Consider the following 19,569-nt stretch of genomic DNA (forward strand, 5'->3'; position numbering starts at 1 on the left):
CCAACCTCAGAGCGTCAGAAGGGGTCCCAGGTAGGTAATGAGTCAATGCCATTTCTCCCTGATTTGAATCGAGCCTGATTTGAATCGAGCCTGGTTTTTTTTTCCGTTATGGATTTTAACACACCTGCAATCGGATTTCATCTTAAAAGGCCAAGTCTGTTTCCAGCGAGCAGTTCAGCCAAAAGTGGGCACTTGACGTAGGAGCTGCCAAGCCATTGAACAGTGGAGTGCGCGCCTGGCATCGCGTTTCCATCTCGGAACTGGAAGACTTCAGTTGTTGGCCAGAAAAACACACAATCCCATCTCAACACCCTTTCGCCGCGCCCAGGGAAGACTGTCGCCAAGATGTCGGTCATTCTCGAGACAACGGCAGGTGACATTGTCATTGACCTGCTGGTCGATTTCGCCCCCAAGATGTGCGAAAAGTACGTCCCCATGTTCTTGCTTTCTTGTTCAATTGCCAGACCACAACTAACCCAGTGTTCTTCAGCTTTCTCAAGCTATGCAAGATCAAATACTACAACTTTTCTCCGATCCACTCTATTCAAAAGTCCTTTTCCTGTCAAACCGGCGACCCTCTCGGGCCTCTGTCCCCCAATTCCGACGGCGGAAGTTCCATCTGGGGCTTACTCGAAGGCAGGGACAAGACATTTCCTGCCTTGTTCCATCCCAAATTGAAACACCGCGAACGAGGCACTGTCAGCATGGCTACTGCCCCCCACCCGTCTGACCCAGAGACACGGCTGGCTGGCTCTCAATTTCTGATCACACTGGGAGAGGATGGGATAGACTTCTTAGACGACAAAGCCGCCATATTTGGGAAAGTCGCCGAGGGCTTTGACGTTCTGGAGAAGATCAACGAGGCAATTGTGGATGAACGAGGGAACCCGCTGGTGGACATCAGAATCAAGCATACCATTGTGTTGGAGGATCCCTACCCTGACCCCGCTGGCCTGCGGGAGCCGAGTGCTTCACCTCCACCGACCAAGGCACAGCTCGCTACCGTCAGGATTGCGGAAGGAGAAGAGCTGGTTGATGTCGAAAAGGACGAAGAAGCCGCCGCTGAGGCGGAAACGAGAAAGAAAGAGAGGGAAGCAGCCGCCCAGGCGTTGACGTTGGAGATGCTAGGCGATCTCCCATTTGCCGAAGTCAAGCCACCAGAAAATGTCCTGTTTGTTTGCAAGCTCAACCCAGTCACAACTGACGAGGACTTGGAGTTGATATTCAGTCGGTTTGGCAAGATTTTAAGTTGCGAGGTGATTAGAGATCAGAAAACCGGCGACAGCTTGCAGTATGCTTTCATTGAGTTTGAAGATAAGAAGAGCTGTGAGGAAGCGTACTACAAGATGGATTCCGTTCTGATTGACGACAGGAGAATTCACGTAGACTTCAGTCAAAGCGTCAGTCGCCTGAGCGAGGTTTGGAGAAACGATACCAACACGAAACGCAAAACTGCTGCTGCAAGAAAAGGGAAAGGTGGCTGGGGTGGTGTGCAAGAGCTGGAGAAATGGCGCAAATACAGGAATGAGGACGTGGAACGTGACGACGAAGACGATCATTACCGGATGGTCCATGGGGTGGAGGATATGCAGCATGGCCGGCACGATACCGGCGTCTCCCACAGCAGCAGCAGCAATAACAACAATGAGAACAATAACAACCGCAAGCCTTACGACAGGAGAGCCGGCGAGAGCCGGTCGACCGGCCCGAGTGGAAGTGGTGGCCATGAAGATAGCCGAAGAGAAGCTGCGGCACACCGGCGGGGAAGAGAGTCTCCGGACCGGCTGACGGACACGCACAGCAGTAGCGGCAATAACAACAGGCCAGAGCACAGGCGAGGTCACACGGAGCGACGGAGCCGGAGCCCCAGACAAGACCACGGTTATCATCGTCACAGCTACCGCGACAACAACCGCCATGACAGGCCAGGCGATCCCGGACAATCATCATCAAGGGGCCGAGAAGATCGGGATTGGGCTCGCAGAGATCGTCGGGACCAAGATCGCGATAGAAGGGATAGGAGCAGATACAGGGACAGGGATAGGGGCCTGGACAAATACCGGGGAAGAGGCGGAGGAGACGAGTACAGTGGACGTTGAACGGTTGTCGTCGGTCGTGTGTAGCGGTGCTGTCGGCTGCCGGCCTCGTGTGCGTGGGATATCACAGTAACGATGCAAGCTAATTAGAGCCCTAGACGATGAGTGGTTCGTCTTTCACGTTCGACAGCAACTCGTTTTCTTGTGGCCCGGCTCTTCTTGCTCTTTTCTGTCTTCCTCAGCTGCCAGCTCCCTGTCTAGCATAGTGTCTTCCACCCTCGGCCAGTCGCCCCAGTTACTCAACACTACGCCCAACGACGGATGACATCCTGTTGGCCGGGCACTGGGAACACGACTTGAGCAAGGTGTCATCTCGTCGTTCTGACCACCGAGTCGGTCTGGAACTCCTAGTCGAACGTGTACACGCGCTCCTGTGTAGTAGGCGTCAAGGAGAAGCCTAAACCGCATGGTGCCCTGTCAATGGATGGCGCATCGTCCCGAGGGGCTGCGTGGGCAAGGACCCTGTGCCCGAAGGCCAGACCCAATGGATGTGGCTCGCGTCCTGTTGCTTCGACTCTTTTATACGAGCTTTCTTTTCGTTCTGCCATGGATATCTATCTACGTGGCGGGCTGAGGTGGGTGCGTGTTGGTCAGGGCATTCTGGCTACAGCGGTGGATGGATCGCATTTGCGGGTCGGGTGGTCGAGGCGCATTGCATTGTTTCTCGATGGCTTCCATTGATGCTTCCTGCCCCCTTTCCTGCCCCTTTCCTTCCTCCCAGCCGCGGGTTCTTTTCAGCACCCTGGTTTACCCCCCGCCCTGTGGTTCGCGGAAGGGATTGTGGGAAGGTAACCCAAGGCTGCCCTTTTCCGTTGCACATCTCATCAGCATCGTCATCGCTAGTGATCTATCCCCCTTTTGTCGTGACTACAGCACAGGAGCAAGTGGGCATGCACGCCGGATAATTCTTTCTCTCTCGGTCCAGCACATATTCCCCCACTCTCGCGCGTACCGCACCCCTCTCACCACAGTCGCTTCGTCACAGTCGAAAGACGGTCGGGTGGCTTTTTATACAGGCCACACGTGCGGGCCGCTTCTTTCTTCAAGCCTCCCTTGACGTGATTATCGGGCCCAGCTGGAGCATGCAGAGCTCCCAACCGCCGTATCGTGCTTCCTCCCTACTCAACATAGGGCGTATATGTATGCAGACCTCGGAGTTTAGTACCCGGACGAGGTAGCTTCTGCTGGTTCCACGAGGAGGTTGTTCATGCGGTCTCTGTATGACGCAGGCAACTAGAATGAGGGGCCTTTCACGAAGCCCCGTCCTGCGCAGATAGCTGGCTGGCCTCCTGTTCTCGCCCCCCGGCTTGGGTTGGGTTGTCATTGGGCTGAAAGATTATACTACTTTTATATATGCCTATATTTGACGACGAAGATGCTCGGAATTGGGCTGTGGTGGTGTGCGGATAAGCAGGGCGGCCAATGAGTGCTACAGGTGCCTATTCGTACTGCATAAAAATTGGTTTTGCGGATAGTTGGGGGTTTGGGGTTCGGGGTTGGGGGCTGCTGGCCAAGGGGTGATGGAGGGGCGGGTGTTCGGGTTGTGTATGTGTGTGTATGGGTGTGTCTGAGGTATCGTTCGGATCATGCCCGTCATCCACCACCCTTCTTTCTTCTTTCTCTTCCTCAACACCCTCCCGACCTACCAATCCAGCCGCCGCTGCCGCTGCCGATCCGCATCGCGCGACCCGTCACCGCCGGCAGGCAAGAAAAAGAAAAAAGTTCTCATTTTGCCTCGGAGGCGTTCGGGCAACGTGTCTCGACAGACGCCCATGGCGGTTTTTTTCTACCGGTTTACCGTTTGGGCGACGGATCGAGCTGTAAGGTCCCTCCCTCTCCGAATGTCCACGACTCGGGGAAAAAATGGCGTTTTTTATGCATCTCTTAAAACCCTGGATATCCCAACGCCATTTGCTGGCAACGTCGAGAAAGCATGGTAGTGATTCTCGTGGACGCGTGTGCACATTACATTGATGCTTCCAGAAATATCAGGAAGGGCACATTTGTCCAGGCGCGTCGGAAGCTGATTTGTTCTACCTTTTCGTAGACTTCACCTCCGTGGATAAGGGGAAGCCTTCCATTCAGCCCTGATCAGGCCACAGTACAGAGGAAATCTGACTTGCTCGGACCTCCTGGGATCTTGCTTGTATCAAGAGCTCAGATGTGTTTTGAAGGGTGATACCAGATGGTCCGATGATGACGGCGGGGGGCGGCCCATGCGGTAGGCTTTGGACTCCGTCCGGAGGTTTCGACGGGGGGTGGTTCAAAGTTGATAAAGGCATCTGATTGAACGCCGCTTCTCTTGCAGTTGAATGCTGTGTCACTTGGAAATTTCATCATCCTCACGAATTCGTATCCAGGCAGTCCGAGCTGTTTACCATCACACATGGTATGATATCTCTGCGACGACAAACTCAGTTACGCGGTCAACGTTGTTACCAAGAGGAATTGTATCCCAATATACGAGCGCTACCAAGTCCAAGGCATTGTTGGGCAGCTTGTAGGGAGTCAAGGTCAGAGATATCTACCGAGATATGAAGTCATGCCTGGTGGTCAGCCCCTGAGACGCATTCCTATTTAGAATATAATCACACTGAGACAGGATGGCGCGGGCTCTTCATTGGCCAAGCTGATCGATTTGTTCTATTTCTATCGTTATGCCTTCCATCAGCACTCCATTTCATCGACAATGCCTCGTATCCGCAAGTGATGCCTCCTCGGCACAACCTCTACATGGTCTTGAGTTGAGTCCACATGTGAGCTACTTATAACGTGCAAGCACTGTCCCTCTCACGGCCTCCACAGGGGAAAAGTTGGAGAAGTGAGAGGGGACCGACTGCGCGAATGGCACAGCATCTTCGGGTACCGACTTCTGAAGCACGCCCCAGGGCCCTCACAAAATTCTTGTTGACGCCGTAGCACCTGACTAGGGAATGGGTGGCCAGAGAGCTAGAGACATCGACATGCACGCAGCCGCATCGCGACTTTCCATGAACGAGCCAGCCGAGGCGAGACTTGGCGTGAGCTGGTCACAGGTCAGATAAGCTGAAGTAGCTGAGCCGGAGCGTTGGGGGGGCCAGACAACAGCTCAACCCGCTTCTTGAGCATTGGGGATTCGGATGGGTCAACCCGATCGGGGAGAGAGAATGTTTACGTTGGCATCATTTTTGGTGGTGAGTTCTGGTGGCTACCCACCTAGACAGGTCAATAGCTGCTCAACTAAGCTCAACATCGAGCGTACTGAATTGAAGGTTTGATGTCACAGAACAACGTGACTCCTTTGGGTCTCAAAATTCATCAAGGGGAGCAAAGCTGGCATGTCAGGCAGGTATCTTCTGGCTCATAACGCATGGCAAGGTACAAGTCCACCCAGAACCGACCATCCGATCAGCTTCCCCAGATAGTCGGACCGAGATCTGAATGACGGGTGTAGCCGTGTCGAGAAAGAAATTAGCACTTTGCTCCTCGTCTCATCTATCCGACGCAGCTTGCGGACTGTGGTCCAACGCCGTCTGCAGAAGGGCCGGGGACTCCAGGACCAGCAGTGCCGGGCAGCTGTATCGTGTGTTTGCAACATGCATGATTGTTCACCGCACAACCCACGCTTCCCCAGTCCCCGTGACTGTTGCGGCGAATATGTAAAGCATAACTGACAGTGGGGAGATCTTCGGGCTCCCGTTTTCAACGGGGTGGCCGACAAATCGGATTCCCTGCCTTGTATGCCAGCTTCCAGGGGGAAAAGTAGATCGGTCATATTTTCGCTTGCGGGAGAAGCAGACGATGGGAGCATGCCAGGAGGTCTCAGCGACAGAATGTGATAGAATTTTTGGGGATACCCAGGGGCTCCCGGTCTTGACTGCACCATGCTCACTGCTGCAGACGCCAACATGTGCCGCGGATGCAGACGACGATAAACACAGATCTCTGGATGGTCGAGGTGGGACGTAGGTATGTGGTCTAGCTGCTCCAGCTTCCGCAGACAGTTGCACCGTGCAAACTTGGCGCGGGTACATCAAAGCTACTTTTAGTTGAAAATGCAGAGTCTTCGATCATCTTCGTACCTGCCTTGACACCCAGAGCGAGCTGTCATTGGCACTCGGTGGTTATCCGATCCGATCGATTACCAATTACCACCCACACAATCCCGCCTTCCAAGTCTCAGGGTAACACTATTTTCTCTCTGGGCCAGCAAGCACCAAATGTGCAGTTTTTTCTCTCTTGATATCGGAACGGTCAATCTCTCTGTTCAACACCTTACCTACCTGGCCATCCGTTTTGAGATGGGGGGATGGCGACTTCAATCTGCAGCCGGGGGCTCATGTTTGCACAGTGGGCAAAAAAAGGAATTAATACGGAGTTTAGCGTCTGATGTATACGATAGGTATTCAAGAAAAAATCAAACAGACTTGTTCGTTTGTACCAGGTAATTATTCAGGTCAGATATCATCATTCTACAAGACCCAATGGTGCAATTGCACAACCTGCCGCTGACACCAGCACTGGCCAGCAGCACAAACACCGGCCTCTTCCATATCCATAAGTTGTACAAGGGACAAGAATGCTCACCATTTATGCGTTGTCCCCAGCCCACTTCTCCTCTTTGAGATGGCTGCATCACGTTGTGCGAAAACTCGATTGCTTCGCTAAATCCAAGTACACAATGACACATTTTGGGCCAAGAATCAAGCAAACCACCTTATCAGAGGCGATTGCACATCGAGACGCAAAGATTTTCGACTCTGCTTTTGATTCGTTTGCCCTCAGACAGTGAGTGAGGGTGGGGGAGAGGGACTTTTCGACTTTTCGAGTGAGGTGTCACTTTACCCCTGGACATCTTGATTTTACTCTCCTTTCACTCTCCACAGTCACTCTCAGTCGAAAGCTATAGGTTAGTAGCACAAATGGTCCACTCGCCGGCAGGCAAGTCGACACTTGCCAAATGCAGCATCAAGAAACAGAGGTACTCAACGAGATACTTTCCCGGTACTTGTGTCGGACTAGGCAGTTTTCTTGGAGGTGGCTGTCTCCATGTTGGACCAGCCTCGACGTTGAAAAGCTGGTACAGCATCTTATCACAGTGCCATGTACTCATGATTGATGTGGCCCGTGGCCGTTGCCCCTTTGGCCTGCCATCTGATGCCAAATGGGTACATGTAGCTGCGAAAAGATGCCCATCCCTACATCAGGTGGCTTTTTCCGATGCATGTACCCGACATGTCCATCATTAGCCTCGCGCTAATCAAAGGCAACTCGAATCTTTCTGGAGGTACTTCATGCTCCGCTGTCAAAAACTAGACGTGTAGGACCAGAGAGAGAACCACAAGACAGGGCGACGGGCCAAGGTCAAGACCGTGGTAGCACATCATGTCAAGGGAAATATCCCTGGGGGAACCAGGCCTGTCCATGTCGTGTGTGCCCACCCTTCAGCGTTTCTGGCGCCGCCGTCATCGCAAAGGACTGCCAGCGACCCATCATACAGCTGACAGAAATGGATGCAAACAGATGGCCCAATACACACAGGGTACGTGGGGAAACTAACCGACCTTATACCTATCGAACGAGAAACGGACAGCACGAGGTGATACACAAGTCTTTATAACATCATGACACTTGCATGTCCACCCCTTCCCTCCCCCCCTTTTTTTTCTCTCCTCGCCTGACTTTCTTCCTCTTCACCCGTCTAGTGTCTTATCTTGTCTCGCTCGAGTTCTTTCTTTGCTCCTGATAATGAAACTGGACCTTGTGCCAAGCTCAACATTTCACAGATCACATCATACATCCCTATTCTGCCCCTTGTGTCTTTTGGGTCTCTTCTGTTTCAATCATCCCCGGTCATCGAGAGGGAGACAAAGGCCATACAACCAAGCCGGCCTTCCGCTCACTCTGCACGTCTAAGACAGTCTGACGAAATCAACCTGAGGACACCAATCGATTGTCAACCACTGGATCGGACGTAGATTACGCTGGGGGAAGGTTTTGTTTTTGATTCAGACCAATTCCAGAAGTTGGGACCGGAAAGGTTTGTGTACCATGTCTTACTCCTATCCTACGTCTGATCATTCATCTCCCCACTATTCCACTTCTCGGCCGAGGGGACATGTGCTTTTCGTTGTCCTGTGCTTCCACGGCGAGCGCTTTGATCGGTCCAGCGTTGCTCATGTGCGTCAATTCCAGGTCTTTGGCGTCCGCCCCCCGCTCCCCCATCTATCAAACCAGAACAGCAGGGGAGACAAGTCCTGGGAGACTTCAGCTTTGGGCCCGGGTTTTGCTGTCTTGGTTCCTGCCCATAACTCAGCCCCGACTCTCGACTCCAGGGGGACTGTTTTTTCGTTTTCCATTCTCGGTGAGAGGTGTTCGAGGCGAGTCGCAGCCTATCAGGGCATCCACGGCGGCCGATTTGTATCCTAGGGCCAGGTTCCAGTCTGCTTCATTCTGGATCGATCGGGATTTCGAGTTGCGGTGTTAACTGACCGGACAATTTACACCCTCTGCACACAACGCTGCTGTACCCCCCTCTCCCCCACCCACCATCACCAGACACACGCTCAACCTGTCAGCTATTCTACGTCTCGATAATAATAACCACACTCGCAAGCCACAGCAGACGACAGAGACAGACAAGTCTAAACAACAGCCAGACTTTGAGACTCACTCTCTAAAACCAAGGACGAAGGCGAGAAACCGGAAAATTCAAATGGTGTCCCAGACCCAGTCCCAGTGTTATACCCCTTCCTCCTCGTCGTCTTCATCGTCGTCTTCGTCGTCCTCGGGTTCTACGACATCCGACACTCACACCACACTCATCGGCGGCGGCGGACTCGTTCCAGGACTCGGTGGACTCGGCCTACCTCCACGACTCGGCAGCCGATCGAGTTACAACAACACTAGCCGACCGTATCCAGCTGTATATTATTCATCTCCCACTAGTTTGCCGTCTCTGGACTCTGATAGACAACACCACCGTCACCACGGGCACGGCTACCAGCTTCCTTCACATCCTCTTCACGACGGCCACTCGCGTGGACACCTGAGTATGTCTGATCAAGGAGGGCACGGAGGTATGGATGGGTCAGACTCCACCCCACAAAGAAAAAGGATCGCTGTTGCTGTACGTCCTTACCTTACCTATTCTTTTCATGAGTCCACCCACCAACTAGCTCGGTTACCTTATGCTGACACTGAATTCCTACCTGGCTTAGTGTGGAAGGTGTAGAAAGCGAAAGATCAGATGCAGTGGTGACCCGGGGCAAGGGCAGCCATGCTCGAACTGCAAGAATGCCAATGCCGAGCCGTGTCAATTTCTAAGGGTGAGCTTCACTACTTTTTTCATCACTTTCAAGTTGTCTAACAAGCGCCAGGTTCAATCAAGAGAAGCCCCTTTTATCCGAAGTGAGCCGGTTGGCGATAGTCCTTTTGGCTACAACGTTGGTGATGCCAGATTATACCACGCTTCCCGCGCGCCCACGTATCATGCCTCTCCCAGTCCGCACGCAACAGCCTACGCTTCCGACCTTTTATCCACCACTGGGCATCATATGGGACATGGCAGCACTACCGACATTACAGGTATCTCATCGTACAGAGGCAGCACTCATGGCGGCGGCTACTCATACGTCCCGGTCAAACCAGCGTATTACACGGCCGCATACAGCTCCTCGCCACACGGCCTAACGTACGGGGTCCACTCTGATGTGGACAACTTTGGGGGTTATGGTTTGCCGGTCCCCACCGGAGAAGCCCATCACGATGCCCCCAGCGGCATCCCGGTCATGTCCATGCCTGGGGCCCCAGCTTGGCCATCTAGCAGGAGCATGAAATCTCCGAGCGGGTACGGCAGCATGTATCTGGATCCAGAAGTAACCGCATCCCCAACCACCTACACAACCCCCCCACCATCGGCCTACTCAGCAGTCCGGGGCCACTCAGCCGCCGGGGACGGGCCAAATTTCTCCTTCACAAACATGTCAGCTTCGTTGCCGTCGTCTCAGTCGGATCGTGTGCTTCCTGTTCCTTCTTCCACCGCCGCCACCACCACCACGACCAGTCACCGCTCCTCCACCTACCCACCTCTCTCAGGGGCCAACAAACCCCCAACGGCCACAGATTCGAGCTACGACAGCTACGGCTCCTCTCGCACCGAGTCCAGCGGGCCAGAAAGTATCTTTAGCGACTCGGAACGCGCTGCAGCCTTCTCGAACAGCCAGGGGCCAGCAGCCTTTGACATGAGCCCGTACGGTACCAGCTCCGGGTCGACCGATGCTTCTGGCCGAAGGGACTCTGCATACGCCGCGGCGGGGGCTGGACACGAGACTGGCGGTGGGCATGACGGGCCGTCGCTGCCTTCCCTGTCGTCTGCGTATGAGAGGCATCATGCTGCTGTTGCCACCCGGCACTAGTCTCGGGCTTTGTGTAGAGTGATGTTTGGTTGGTTGGAGGCGCCTACCTACCTGGTAATCAATCCCAGGTGGCAACACACACACAAGACGTGCGTGTGGGTCAAGGCCCAACTATGGGGGTGGCTGGCTGGCTGAACATGGAAAATAGAACAGTGCGTTGAGGTGTGGATGGACACTGGCCGAAGTCGACAACACCAACAATTGTGCGAGTCGAGGTTGGGGGTTACACAGCTGAAGAGGAGGGCAGGTCTATCTTGAGCGCCCTCCTACTCCACACCCACCCACCTATCTACATGGAACAGAGGGAGACAGCAGCACCAACAAACCTGACAACTCGATGCGAAGCAGCCACCCGTCGTCGTTCTTGCTTTCCTTTTTTTTCTCTCTTCCCTCTCTAATCAAAAATGTCACGATCTTGCTGTCAAAGCAACAGGCAAAGATCCCAGTGAGCGATTGATTTTTTAGTTGTATTTCTTTTCCCTCGTTTTTGCATGGTTGTCTCTGTTTTCGTTTTTCACTTTTGATTTTTGCTCCTTCTGGTCTAGGTATCTCAATGTTGACCTCTCAAAACCTTGAAAGAAAAAGCATTGGCTCTCTTTTTTCCTTCTTTTTCTTTGGTTGTGTACCGCTATCAACATCAAAAGATTCCCCCAAAGTCGCAATTTACTGTCACAAGAAATACAGAGAAGGAGATATGCAAGAGGAAAAGCCGGACAGGCTGGGACGGAGAGACAGACAGAGACAGTCTGTGAAGGAGAAACCAAAATACATGTACATGTCTGAAAACCCATCACTTCTCTCTTTTGTTTCTTTTCTCGTGTTGCCGCTGCCGCTGCTGCTGTTGTCGTTGTTATTGTCACACGCTTTCGAGCTCGGTTGCAGAAGCGCGTGCTGCTTTGCTCTTTTGGTCATTCATCGCGGGCATTTGGCGAGTGCGGAGGTTTTAATCTATCTTGTACTCCCTCATCCCTCGACAGCTCGACCGATGGCCAACCAAGGCTGGGTGGGGGCAGAGAGAAATGGGCATAGGTTCGGAACACGACAGCTCACCTACATGGTTCCCAATAGTGTCATGTATCTTTTCAACAGGGGTAGGGGAATGGTGCATTCTGTCCGCGGACCATATAGGTTGAAGAGTTTCTGAGGTTGTCGTGGGAGGTAGAGTGGAAGGGGGGATACAAGGAGGTACATGGCACAGACACAACGCACACAATTCAAAGAGAGAAAAGATGAAGTCTAATCTAATAGTCACTCACAACAAGTGATAAGAACAGAAAAATAAATGAAGTCAACACCATGCCTCGTCGTGTTGGCCTTGTGAGCTGGAAAACCCCACACACCAAGGCATATCATTGATGTTGAATGTTGTGTTGTGGCTTGCGCTCCTTTCCAGTCCAGCACATCACCAGCCTCAGGGACAGCTGTGGCGCAATATGCATGGAAGAACCAACCTCTCCGAAACATGCAGGGAAAAGCAAGACACAAAGAATTCCATCCCTTGCATTGAACACACCACTTACTAAAGAATAAATATCCTTTAAATCACTGTTGTCAAAAAAGTTCCTTCCATCTTTATATCCTGCCATGATGTTGCCCTTTACCGAAACCCAGTCCAAAAACCCAGAGACAGAGAAGAGCAATGCCTCAAAGTTGACTCCCCGATACCAGAAAAGAGTTCGAAACGGATGGGTCGTGATTCTTACAGGTAGCTGTATGACAATGTGTGTGCGCCTGCTTGTTTTGCTTGCTGATGAACCAAGAGATAAAAAAGACAGAAAAGTCGACTCCCAACACCTAGCTGAATGCAAACAGTGACAAAGCAAAGAAAAAGAAAAGAAATCCCAAATATGCTTCGACCTAGACTGCATCTCATCCCTCCTTCGCATTACTCTGGTTCGATGTTGGTGGCATGTCAGGAGTGGAAGGCGTGGCGTCAGACCGACCAACCTTGTCCTGGAGCCCTACTGCAGGCACCCTCGTGAAAGGGGAATTGAGTTTGGGTCGTCGCCCGCGTCGCCATTTAAGCGTCGGGCGCGCTCCGTCTTCTCCTTCCACTCCGGAGTTCCCGCTCGGTATCCATGAGTCGGCTCTGGACCCACGTCCGAAACGCGCGATCGCCTCTCACCGCCTCACAGTTGAGCAGCTCCGTCAGCACCCTCTTGATGCCCTCGTTGACGTCACACAGTTTGGCCTCCTCCTGGGCGACTTCCCCCAGGCAGCCCGACGACCCAGATCTCTTCATCATAATGGTCGGGATGGACGAGCTGCGGAACTGGTGACGCGAGGACGACACGGCCGGGGCGGGAATGATGCCGGTAGGCGAGAGTGATGACGTAGTGGTGGAGGGCGAGGAGAAAAAGGAAGCCGACTGGGGCGATCGAAGCTCATCGAGGTGCTGACGGAGTGACTCGTGCTGCTCGTGCAGGATATAGTACTTTTGCAGCGCCATGTCGCGGTCGTGGTGGTGCATCATGGTCGGCACTGGAGAGGAGCGCAGATCAAACATGGTGGCACGGGCGGTGCTGTAGGAAGACGAGTTGGCGGTGGCGTTCATGATGATGATACGGATATTGGAGAGGCTGAGATGTGTTGGGAAAACAAGACGACTGAAGATGGAGATGGAGATTCGATCAATGCGTAGCGTGCTGCATTCGAAGGGGGTGCTGGTGCAAACGGCGGGACCATTGGAGGAGTTCTCGGACGTGCTATGTGTGTCGTTATTTGATGGCGAAGGACGGGATGGAGGAGAGCAACAGAAAGAGTCGGCGGCGGTGGTGTATAACAGTTGTATATGGCGTGCGTGTGATTCAAGAATGAAATTGCGGTCGGCGAGACGCTGCTCCGCGCGAGAGTGCCTTATCTCTGGGTGGCTTCTCGTGCCCCTGGTCCCCTGCTCGGACGCTGTGCCCTGGCTCTCGGAAGAGCTGAAAAAGGTGGAAATGGGAGGGCGCTTCCTCTTATGACGATGACGACTGATAGAAAACAAGTGTCGACAAGGTAAGGTATCAGATTGTTTGACAGGTCCTGTTAAGTGGTTGAGGCGTGCGGCTCTGTTCGTGGCGGGCGTGCGTGTCGGGGTGCTGCCGGGTGGTGCCCTGAGATGTGGGCAAGCTCCGTTATTTGAGTTTGCGGTGATCGTCGAGCTTGTCGTCACTACTGCTTCCGACACAAAGGAAGATCCCTGCGTCAACTGTCTGTGGAACGGGCCTAGACACAGTGTGCTGTGGGTTGTGTGGGCGGGGTGGAGCTGTCAGAGCTCCCCTCTCACCTCACCCCTTTCCGGCCCCGCAGGTAAAATGCCTGCTGTTTTAATTTGGAGACTGAGATGACGGTATGACTTGCAAAAGATTACGAATATAAAAAAGAGAGAATGAATGGCAAACAGATCCTGCCTGCTCACGGCACTTGCAGTATCATATCAGAAAACCCAACATCGGGCAGCTGCAGAAGAATAAAAGGTGGAGAAGATAAGGGCCACCCGCAGGCGAGACAATTAAGGTAGAGATATCTGAAGACAGCATCCGCTGGGACGGACAGTGCGAGTGTGTTGTCGACCCCTCTCTTGTGTCGTGTCAGTCCGTCCCATCGAGGGCTTCTTTTTATTTTATTTCACCGCTCCGGGCCATTGTTCCTTGCTTCGCGCCGATAGACTTTTTGGTCTGCAGCTCAGCCCCATCACCAATGAGCCAAGCTGATTCGAAAACATGGTCTTGATGCCAAGCTTGCAAAGGAGCCCAAAGCTTCAAACAGACCGCTGGCTAGGCCTCGAATTGCATCTGCAGTGGGGTAACGAATACTACTGTGGTACATTCTCAAAGTACCCGTGGCCCGATCCTCATCGCGCAACTTACGTACAACCCTCGGAAGCTAACGCCACATGATATCGGCATCTGCAACGAAACATCCCGACACTGCGGGTGAGACAGCAACAGAAGACAGTCAGTGCCTGTTGATCATTACCATAATGCAGCCATACGTGCCATACCGATTATACATGATAGTATCTACACTACATGTGTATCCCAATATCCCATTATCCCATCATCTCATCACTTGTGCAAGAGGCCATCTGCTATCCGCTTCCTTGCCCTGGCCAAACCCTGACTGCTGGCGCTATCCGGCTGCTGCGAGCTCGCAATTCTCTGCGGAATCGACGCCTTCTCCCGCAGAAGGCCGAGAGAAGAAGCCGGTACACTCATACCTCGCTTGCTCAAGCCAACCCGCCTTGCTGCTGACGTCGGCCTCCTCTTCTTGACCCAGCCGTCACCATCGGGCAAGTCAGAGTCCTGCGAATCCTTATATGTCTCGTCAATGTCGTCCTCTGCGTAGTTTTCTTCCAACGCAGGTTCGGGACTGCTAAGTAGTGATATCACCTGTGACCCCTTCGGGACTTGAAACTGAGCCGAAGTGCGCGCGCTTCTACGCCGGCAAGTCTCGGTATGGGACGACACAGGTTCCATCTTGATCTTTGCCATGGAGCTTTGCTTGAGGTGCTGTGACTTCCTAGGCGACGGCTTCTCAAAGGGCTTCACCATGAGCCTCCGTGCAAGTGTGGATGGGCCTCTGCGGACGTTGGGAATATCCGAGTCTGAGCTCGAATCCCCATCATCAGAATCTGATTTGCCAGAGTCGTTAGAGTCTTCAGACTCGTCCTCCATGTCATCCAGCCGCCGCATGGCTTCCTCATATTCCACATCTGCCGTTGTCTTTGACCTTCGCGACTTCCCTGGTGGAATGACGTCAACCTGTACCGGGTCCCGGGCCGGCACACCCGAACTGTTATTGTTCGAAGGCTGAGTGCAGAGCTCGCTCACCGATGGCAGGGATTCGTCTGATGACGAAGACTCGGAAACTGCCCGTGCAAGGCGAGAACGACGAGGCGTTGGAACATTGTCCTTCTCTTCTGCCTGCTCATCCTCTGATTGCTCATCCTCATCATGGCTTTCGACCTCGCTGAGTTCATCTTCCATGGCATAAGGAGGCGAGCTGCGGAGTGCATCTCGGTTGGCAGAGTCATCCTCGAGTGCATTAAGCGAAGAGTCGGCCAGATCGATGCTGAAGTCCGGGTCAACTTGCCTCTCGCTCTGGATGCTGCCAATCTCCGAGGGCGGTAGGGCTAGTTTGGGGGGCTCAACCCGATGCTCAGACGGCGGCAGCGAGATGGCATCCGAGAACCCATTAAAAGGCTCCAGCAAAATCGGCCGCGAATCAACGCCGTTGGTTGTATCGCGTGCAGCACGGCGAGATCCAAAGTCGCTTTGAGGCTGCGAGGATTCAAATGATCTCGGCAACGCATCATGCGACATACCCGTCAACTGTCGTGAGGGCGAGTGGCTACTGCGGTTCAAGAGTGCGTCATTGGCAATGGATGGATCAACCTCCTTGCGGAAGCCAGCTTCGCTGATCAGCTGACTGATTTCGTGTCGCCTGTCTTCCGTCATGGATATATCTTCGACAGACATCACCTGAGCGGCCTGGGCCTCCTGATCTTCACTGGAGCCATTGGGGTCACAAGATTCGGGGATGACGCTTTCCTCAAGAGTCTGAGTGTTGATATCCATCTGTGATGTCTCGTCAGTAGATTGTTCTGGTGCTTCATGCCCGAGGGTTGCCGATGTTTGAGCGCTCGTGGTCTTTTCGAGGTTGTTGGCGGTATGGGACGGTGATGGCTCCTCCACTAAAGGCGTACCTGGAACTATTTGAGAGGGATACTGCAGGACGCGGGGCTCCATCATTTCAGATATATCCAGGGTCCGGTAACCCTCCTCCTCCTCCTCCTCATCTTCCTCATCCATGCCTGGAAGTTCAAACTTGTCGTAGACACGCTTGCCCTCGTCATCGTAAACCTTTTCGTTTCGATCCAAGTACTGATCTCTTTTGGCAAGCCGGACCCGAAGAACACCATGATCCTCCAGATTGATAATGATTCCCGTCAGGCGTGACACTTGGGGCGCCCAACTCGTCGCCTTGGACATCAAAAGTTGCTGCCAAGTAAGAATCATGCCAGGCGCAGCACTTCCAGGCTGCAACAAGGGGAGAGTCGAAGGGTCTGCGGGAAGCGGTGGAAGGTCATCCTCTTCCTCCTCCTCACGAACCTTTGATACACTGCGCTCGGGTTGTTCCTGCGGCTCGTCATCGTAGTTCAGGGTAGTCTCGCCATATTCCGTGCTTGCCTCGTGGTAATATGACCCTCTGTCATCATAGCTATAGTCCCCAATGCCACCCACGTCTGACCTTCTCTTTTTCGTTTTCGGCGTCTTTTCATCTTGAAGCTGATACTCGTCTTGAGTACGCTGCTTCCTCTTCTTGCGGCCACCGTGTTGGTATTTCTGCTGGGGATCCCAACGTTGGACAAACGGGAATGGAGGCTCACTGAGCTCCACGCCCTCCTGGCAGCACTCGACAGCCCTATAATTGATCTTGGTTCGCCAGGCATCTGGATCCCCGTCCGCACCGCAGGCAGCGTCCTTATGGAGTGCCACAGTTGTTTCAGACAGCCGAGATGTTGTTTGAGCCGCTGGAGCCGCATCGTGAGCCGAAGCTGGCTGGCTGGGGGCATCGCCTTGCAACTCCTCCACAATCATTCCAGTCAAAGCTCCAATGCGCTCCAGCATCTGTGCCTTCTTCGCAGCGATAGTCTCAGTTACACTGGCAAGCTCGGTAGAGTCTGCCTCGGTCATACCAGTACTCGGAGCCGTAGGAGCTAGCGCCGCTAATGCCTCAGCGCGAGCAGCAGCCTTCTTTGCCTGCACCAGAGCCCTTCGTCGAGCGTTTCTTTTCCGAGTGGATGGCTTGCCTTCCCCAGGGCGAGGTGGACCCGCATCTTCACTTTGAACGGCCGGTGCTTCGGTGACTTGCAGGGTCTTAATGCGACTGGGCGCGATCTTTTTGTGTTCTGGGACAGCACGCTCTTGGCCAACAGAAGTGTCATCACCGCTTGAGGATTCGCCATCGCTGGAGGAATCATCATCACTGGAGGAATCGATGTCGCTCGAGGAATCTTCACCGCTGGAAGCCGCCTCTTGGCTGGAACTTTCACTAGCCGAGCTGTCGTCGTCACTTGATTCACCGTTCGAATCATCGATTGAAGAGCCGTCAGAGTCCTCGTCGCTGGAGTCAGTTTCATCGGAATCACTTTTACCGCTTGAATCCTGGTCAGAATCAGGTGCACTGCTGTTTTGATCATCAGACTTGGGATCACCGGCAAGATCCACACCCTCATCACTACCGTCATTGGCGCCATCGCTGTCGGCATCATCATGGTCCTCATTGTCGCTCTCACTATTGCTGCTGCCGTCGTCGTCATCGTCACTGTCGCTATGGCCATCACTGTCGTCGCCCCCAGATGGCTTGGTGTCTGCAGTGGTTTGGGCCTCCTCGTTATTCTCATCCTTGTCACTGCTCAGGTCGTCGTCGCCATCTGGGTTCGAGTCAGTGAGATCATGTTCTGAGGAGCCTGGTACAGGTGGGCAGACTTTCGAGGACGCCACTTCGGGTCCACTGTCACTTTCGCTGTCGCTAGTGCCTGATTCTTCAGAAGACGAGTGATGGCTAGCTTCATTGGCATCCTCTTCCAGGGCATCATTCTGGCCTTCATCATCATCATCCTCGAACTTGGTGTGCACAGGAAGGTTGACAGGTTCTCCTTTCTTGCGCATCTCTTCGACCATGTATCTAGAAGCAGTGCCATTAAGGATGGAACCGCTCGGGAATCCATGCTGATCGTAATGCTTGATCACGGACGCAACCGATTCAGCATTGCTGTCGTCTTCCTCATTACTGTCCCTTGGTCGCTTGGTACCACGCTTTCGACCGTCGATGGGAGCCTCGACTTCCTTCGCCTTCCTTCGTGCATTGACGCCGCGCTCCTCACCGTATGTTATGCTGTTCTCGCCTTTCTCGGGTTCCATATCATTCCCCAGGTCCCTTAGTTCAGCCTCGAGATCGGACTCATCATCTTGAACATCTTCCTCGAGGTCTGCATCCTCGTCTGAATCTGAGTCCAACCCTTGTTCTTCCATGTCATCCTCATCGATGGGCTCCATATCCGACTCGTCCTCGTTCACATTCTGACCACCAAAATCGTCGTCTTCTACATCCTCGTCCGAGTCGGCGTCATATGGCGCACTGAACCTGACACTTCCGGCCCTGCGGGCTTTCTTCCGTCCCCGTTCGCCAGACTCGGTAATCATAAGCTGTTGAGCATCGTCGTCTTCTTCCTCGCCATGTGGATGGTAGGTAAGTCGTGGGCGTTTCAAGGGCGGTATATCCACTGCAGGTCTGCTGTAGGCAGCTCTTAGGCGAGGGCGGCCGAAAGGGATACCGTCGAGAAGATGACGGCCGTCATTGGTGATCTGATCGCGGCCGCTCAAGCGACGCTTCCTTCGATCATTTGTAACAAGTGGGCGAATGCTAAGAATAAGTGGCATATGTTAGTTTGGATCGCTTCGTCGAGTACAAAGGCGCGAGACGGAACAAACGTACTAAATCTCTTCATCATCCTTCAGTACGTCGGCCACTTGCTGGAAGTGGAAGAAGTCAAAGGCGGTGCCCGTGTCCTTCTGTCTCAACTCGATGGTGTAGTCCTCCAAACCCCATTCGTTGCTCTCCAGGGGGATAATCTCGTTGACTTGTTCCAGTAAGTTTGCAATGGTCGGGTCATTCTCCGTCTTGCAGCTGAAGACGACTCGTACGTCAGGGAGGGCATGGCGGCGGACCACCAGTCGCAAACGCATGTTTCAGTTGAGTTGACTGGTATTGAACAGATGGAATCTGGATGGTTGATGATGCGTAGAAAAGAAAATTCCGGGAAGAACTTCGTCGCGAGAAAAATAGACTGGAGCACGCAGAGAAGAACAGAAAGTATAAATGAGTGACGGATTGACGGGATTGCCGGATTGACGCATGCGAAGCTTTGGGACCAAAGCTGTCGCCAGGCTGTCGCGGGTGAACTGTGGAAAGTTGCCGCGTCTTGCAGCTTGCATCTTATCTTATCGATAGTGGGGTGGGTTTTTGCGCGGACTGCGATAACCCTGGTGCCAAAAACCATCAACTACGACATGGGCATCGTAACCCTG

General features: G+C 53.4%; 4 protein-coding genes across 4 annotated transcripts; 2 read left to right on the forward strand and 2 right to left on the reverse strand.

Moving 5' to 3' along the window:
• The first annotated feature begins 117 nt into the window (after positions 1-117).
• Positions 118-2,378, forward strand: cyp6 (Peptidyl-prolyl cis-trans isomerase-like 4). Its single transcript, XM_062877115.1, has 2 exons — positions 118-425; positions 491-2,378. The coding sequence occupies exons 1-2, from the start codon at positions 346-348 to the stop codon at positions 2,097-2,099; spliced, it is 1,689 nt and encodes a 562-aa protein (XP_062735788.1). The 5' UTR covers positions 118-345; the 3' UTR covers positions 2,100-2,378.
• A 5,206-nt stretch (positions 2,379-7,584) lies between these two features.
• QC761_213840 (uncharacterized protein) lies at positions 7,585-12,959 on the forward strand (the record flags this gene model as incomplete). Its single annotated transcript, XM_062877114.1, has 5 exons — positions 7,585-7,617; positions 7,862-8,049; positions 8,634-9,204; positions 9,296-12,197; positions 12,305-12,959. 4 exons carry the CDS (start codon positions 7,585-7,587, stop codon positions 10,490-10,492), a joined length of 1,989 nt encoding a protein of 662 aa, XP_062735789.1. The 3' UTR covers positions 10,493-12,197; positions 12,305-12,959.
• QC761_213830 (uncharacterized protein) lies at positions 12,513-13,046 on the reverse strand (the record flags this gene model as incomplete). Its single annotated transcript, XM_062877113.1, has 1 exon — positions 12,513-13,046. The coding sequence occupies one exon, from the start codon at positions 13,044-13,046 to the stop codon at positions 12,513-12,515; it is 534 nt and encodes a 177-aa protein (XP_062735790.1).
• Positions 13,047-14,541: 1,495 nt separating this feature from the next.
• On the reverse strand, positions 14,542-19,227 carry QC761_213820 (uncharacterized protein; the record flags this gene model as incomplete). Its single annotated transcript, XM_062877112.1, has 2 exons — positions 14,542-18,904; positions 18,977-19,227. 2 exons carry the CDS (start codon positions 19,225-19,227, stop codon positions 14,542-14,544), a joined length of 4,614 nt encoding a protein of 1,537 aa, XP_062735791.1.
• Positions 19,228-19,569: the final 342 nt, after the last annotated feature.

The sequence above is a fragment of the Podospora bellae-mahoneyi genome, chromosome 2 (genome assembly GCF_035222275.1).
Source record: "Podospora bellae-mahoneyi strain CBS 112042 chromosome 2, whole genome shotgun sequence".
Taxonomy (NCBI): domain Eukaryota; kingdom Fungi; phylum Ascomycota; class Sordariomycetes; order Sordariales; family Podosporaceae; genus Podospora; species Podospora bellae-mahoneyi.

What these genes read in the sequence shown, in the direction of transcription:
- cyp6 (XM_062877115.1), top strand. Translation starts at nt 346, where the DNA reads ATGTCGGTCATTCTCGAGACAACGGCAGGTGACATTGTCATTGACCTG. An exon ending in GCCCCCAAGATGTGCGAAAA is followed by an intron (nt 426 to 490) that starts GTACGTCCCCAT and finishes AGTGTTCTTCAG; the next exon opens with CTTTCTCAAGCTATGCAAGA.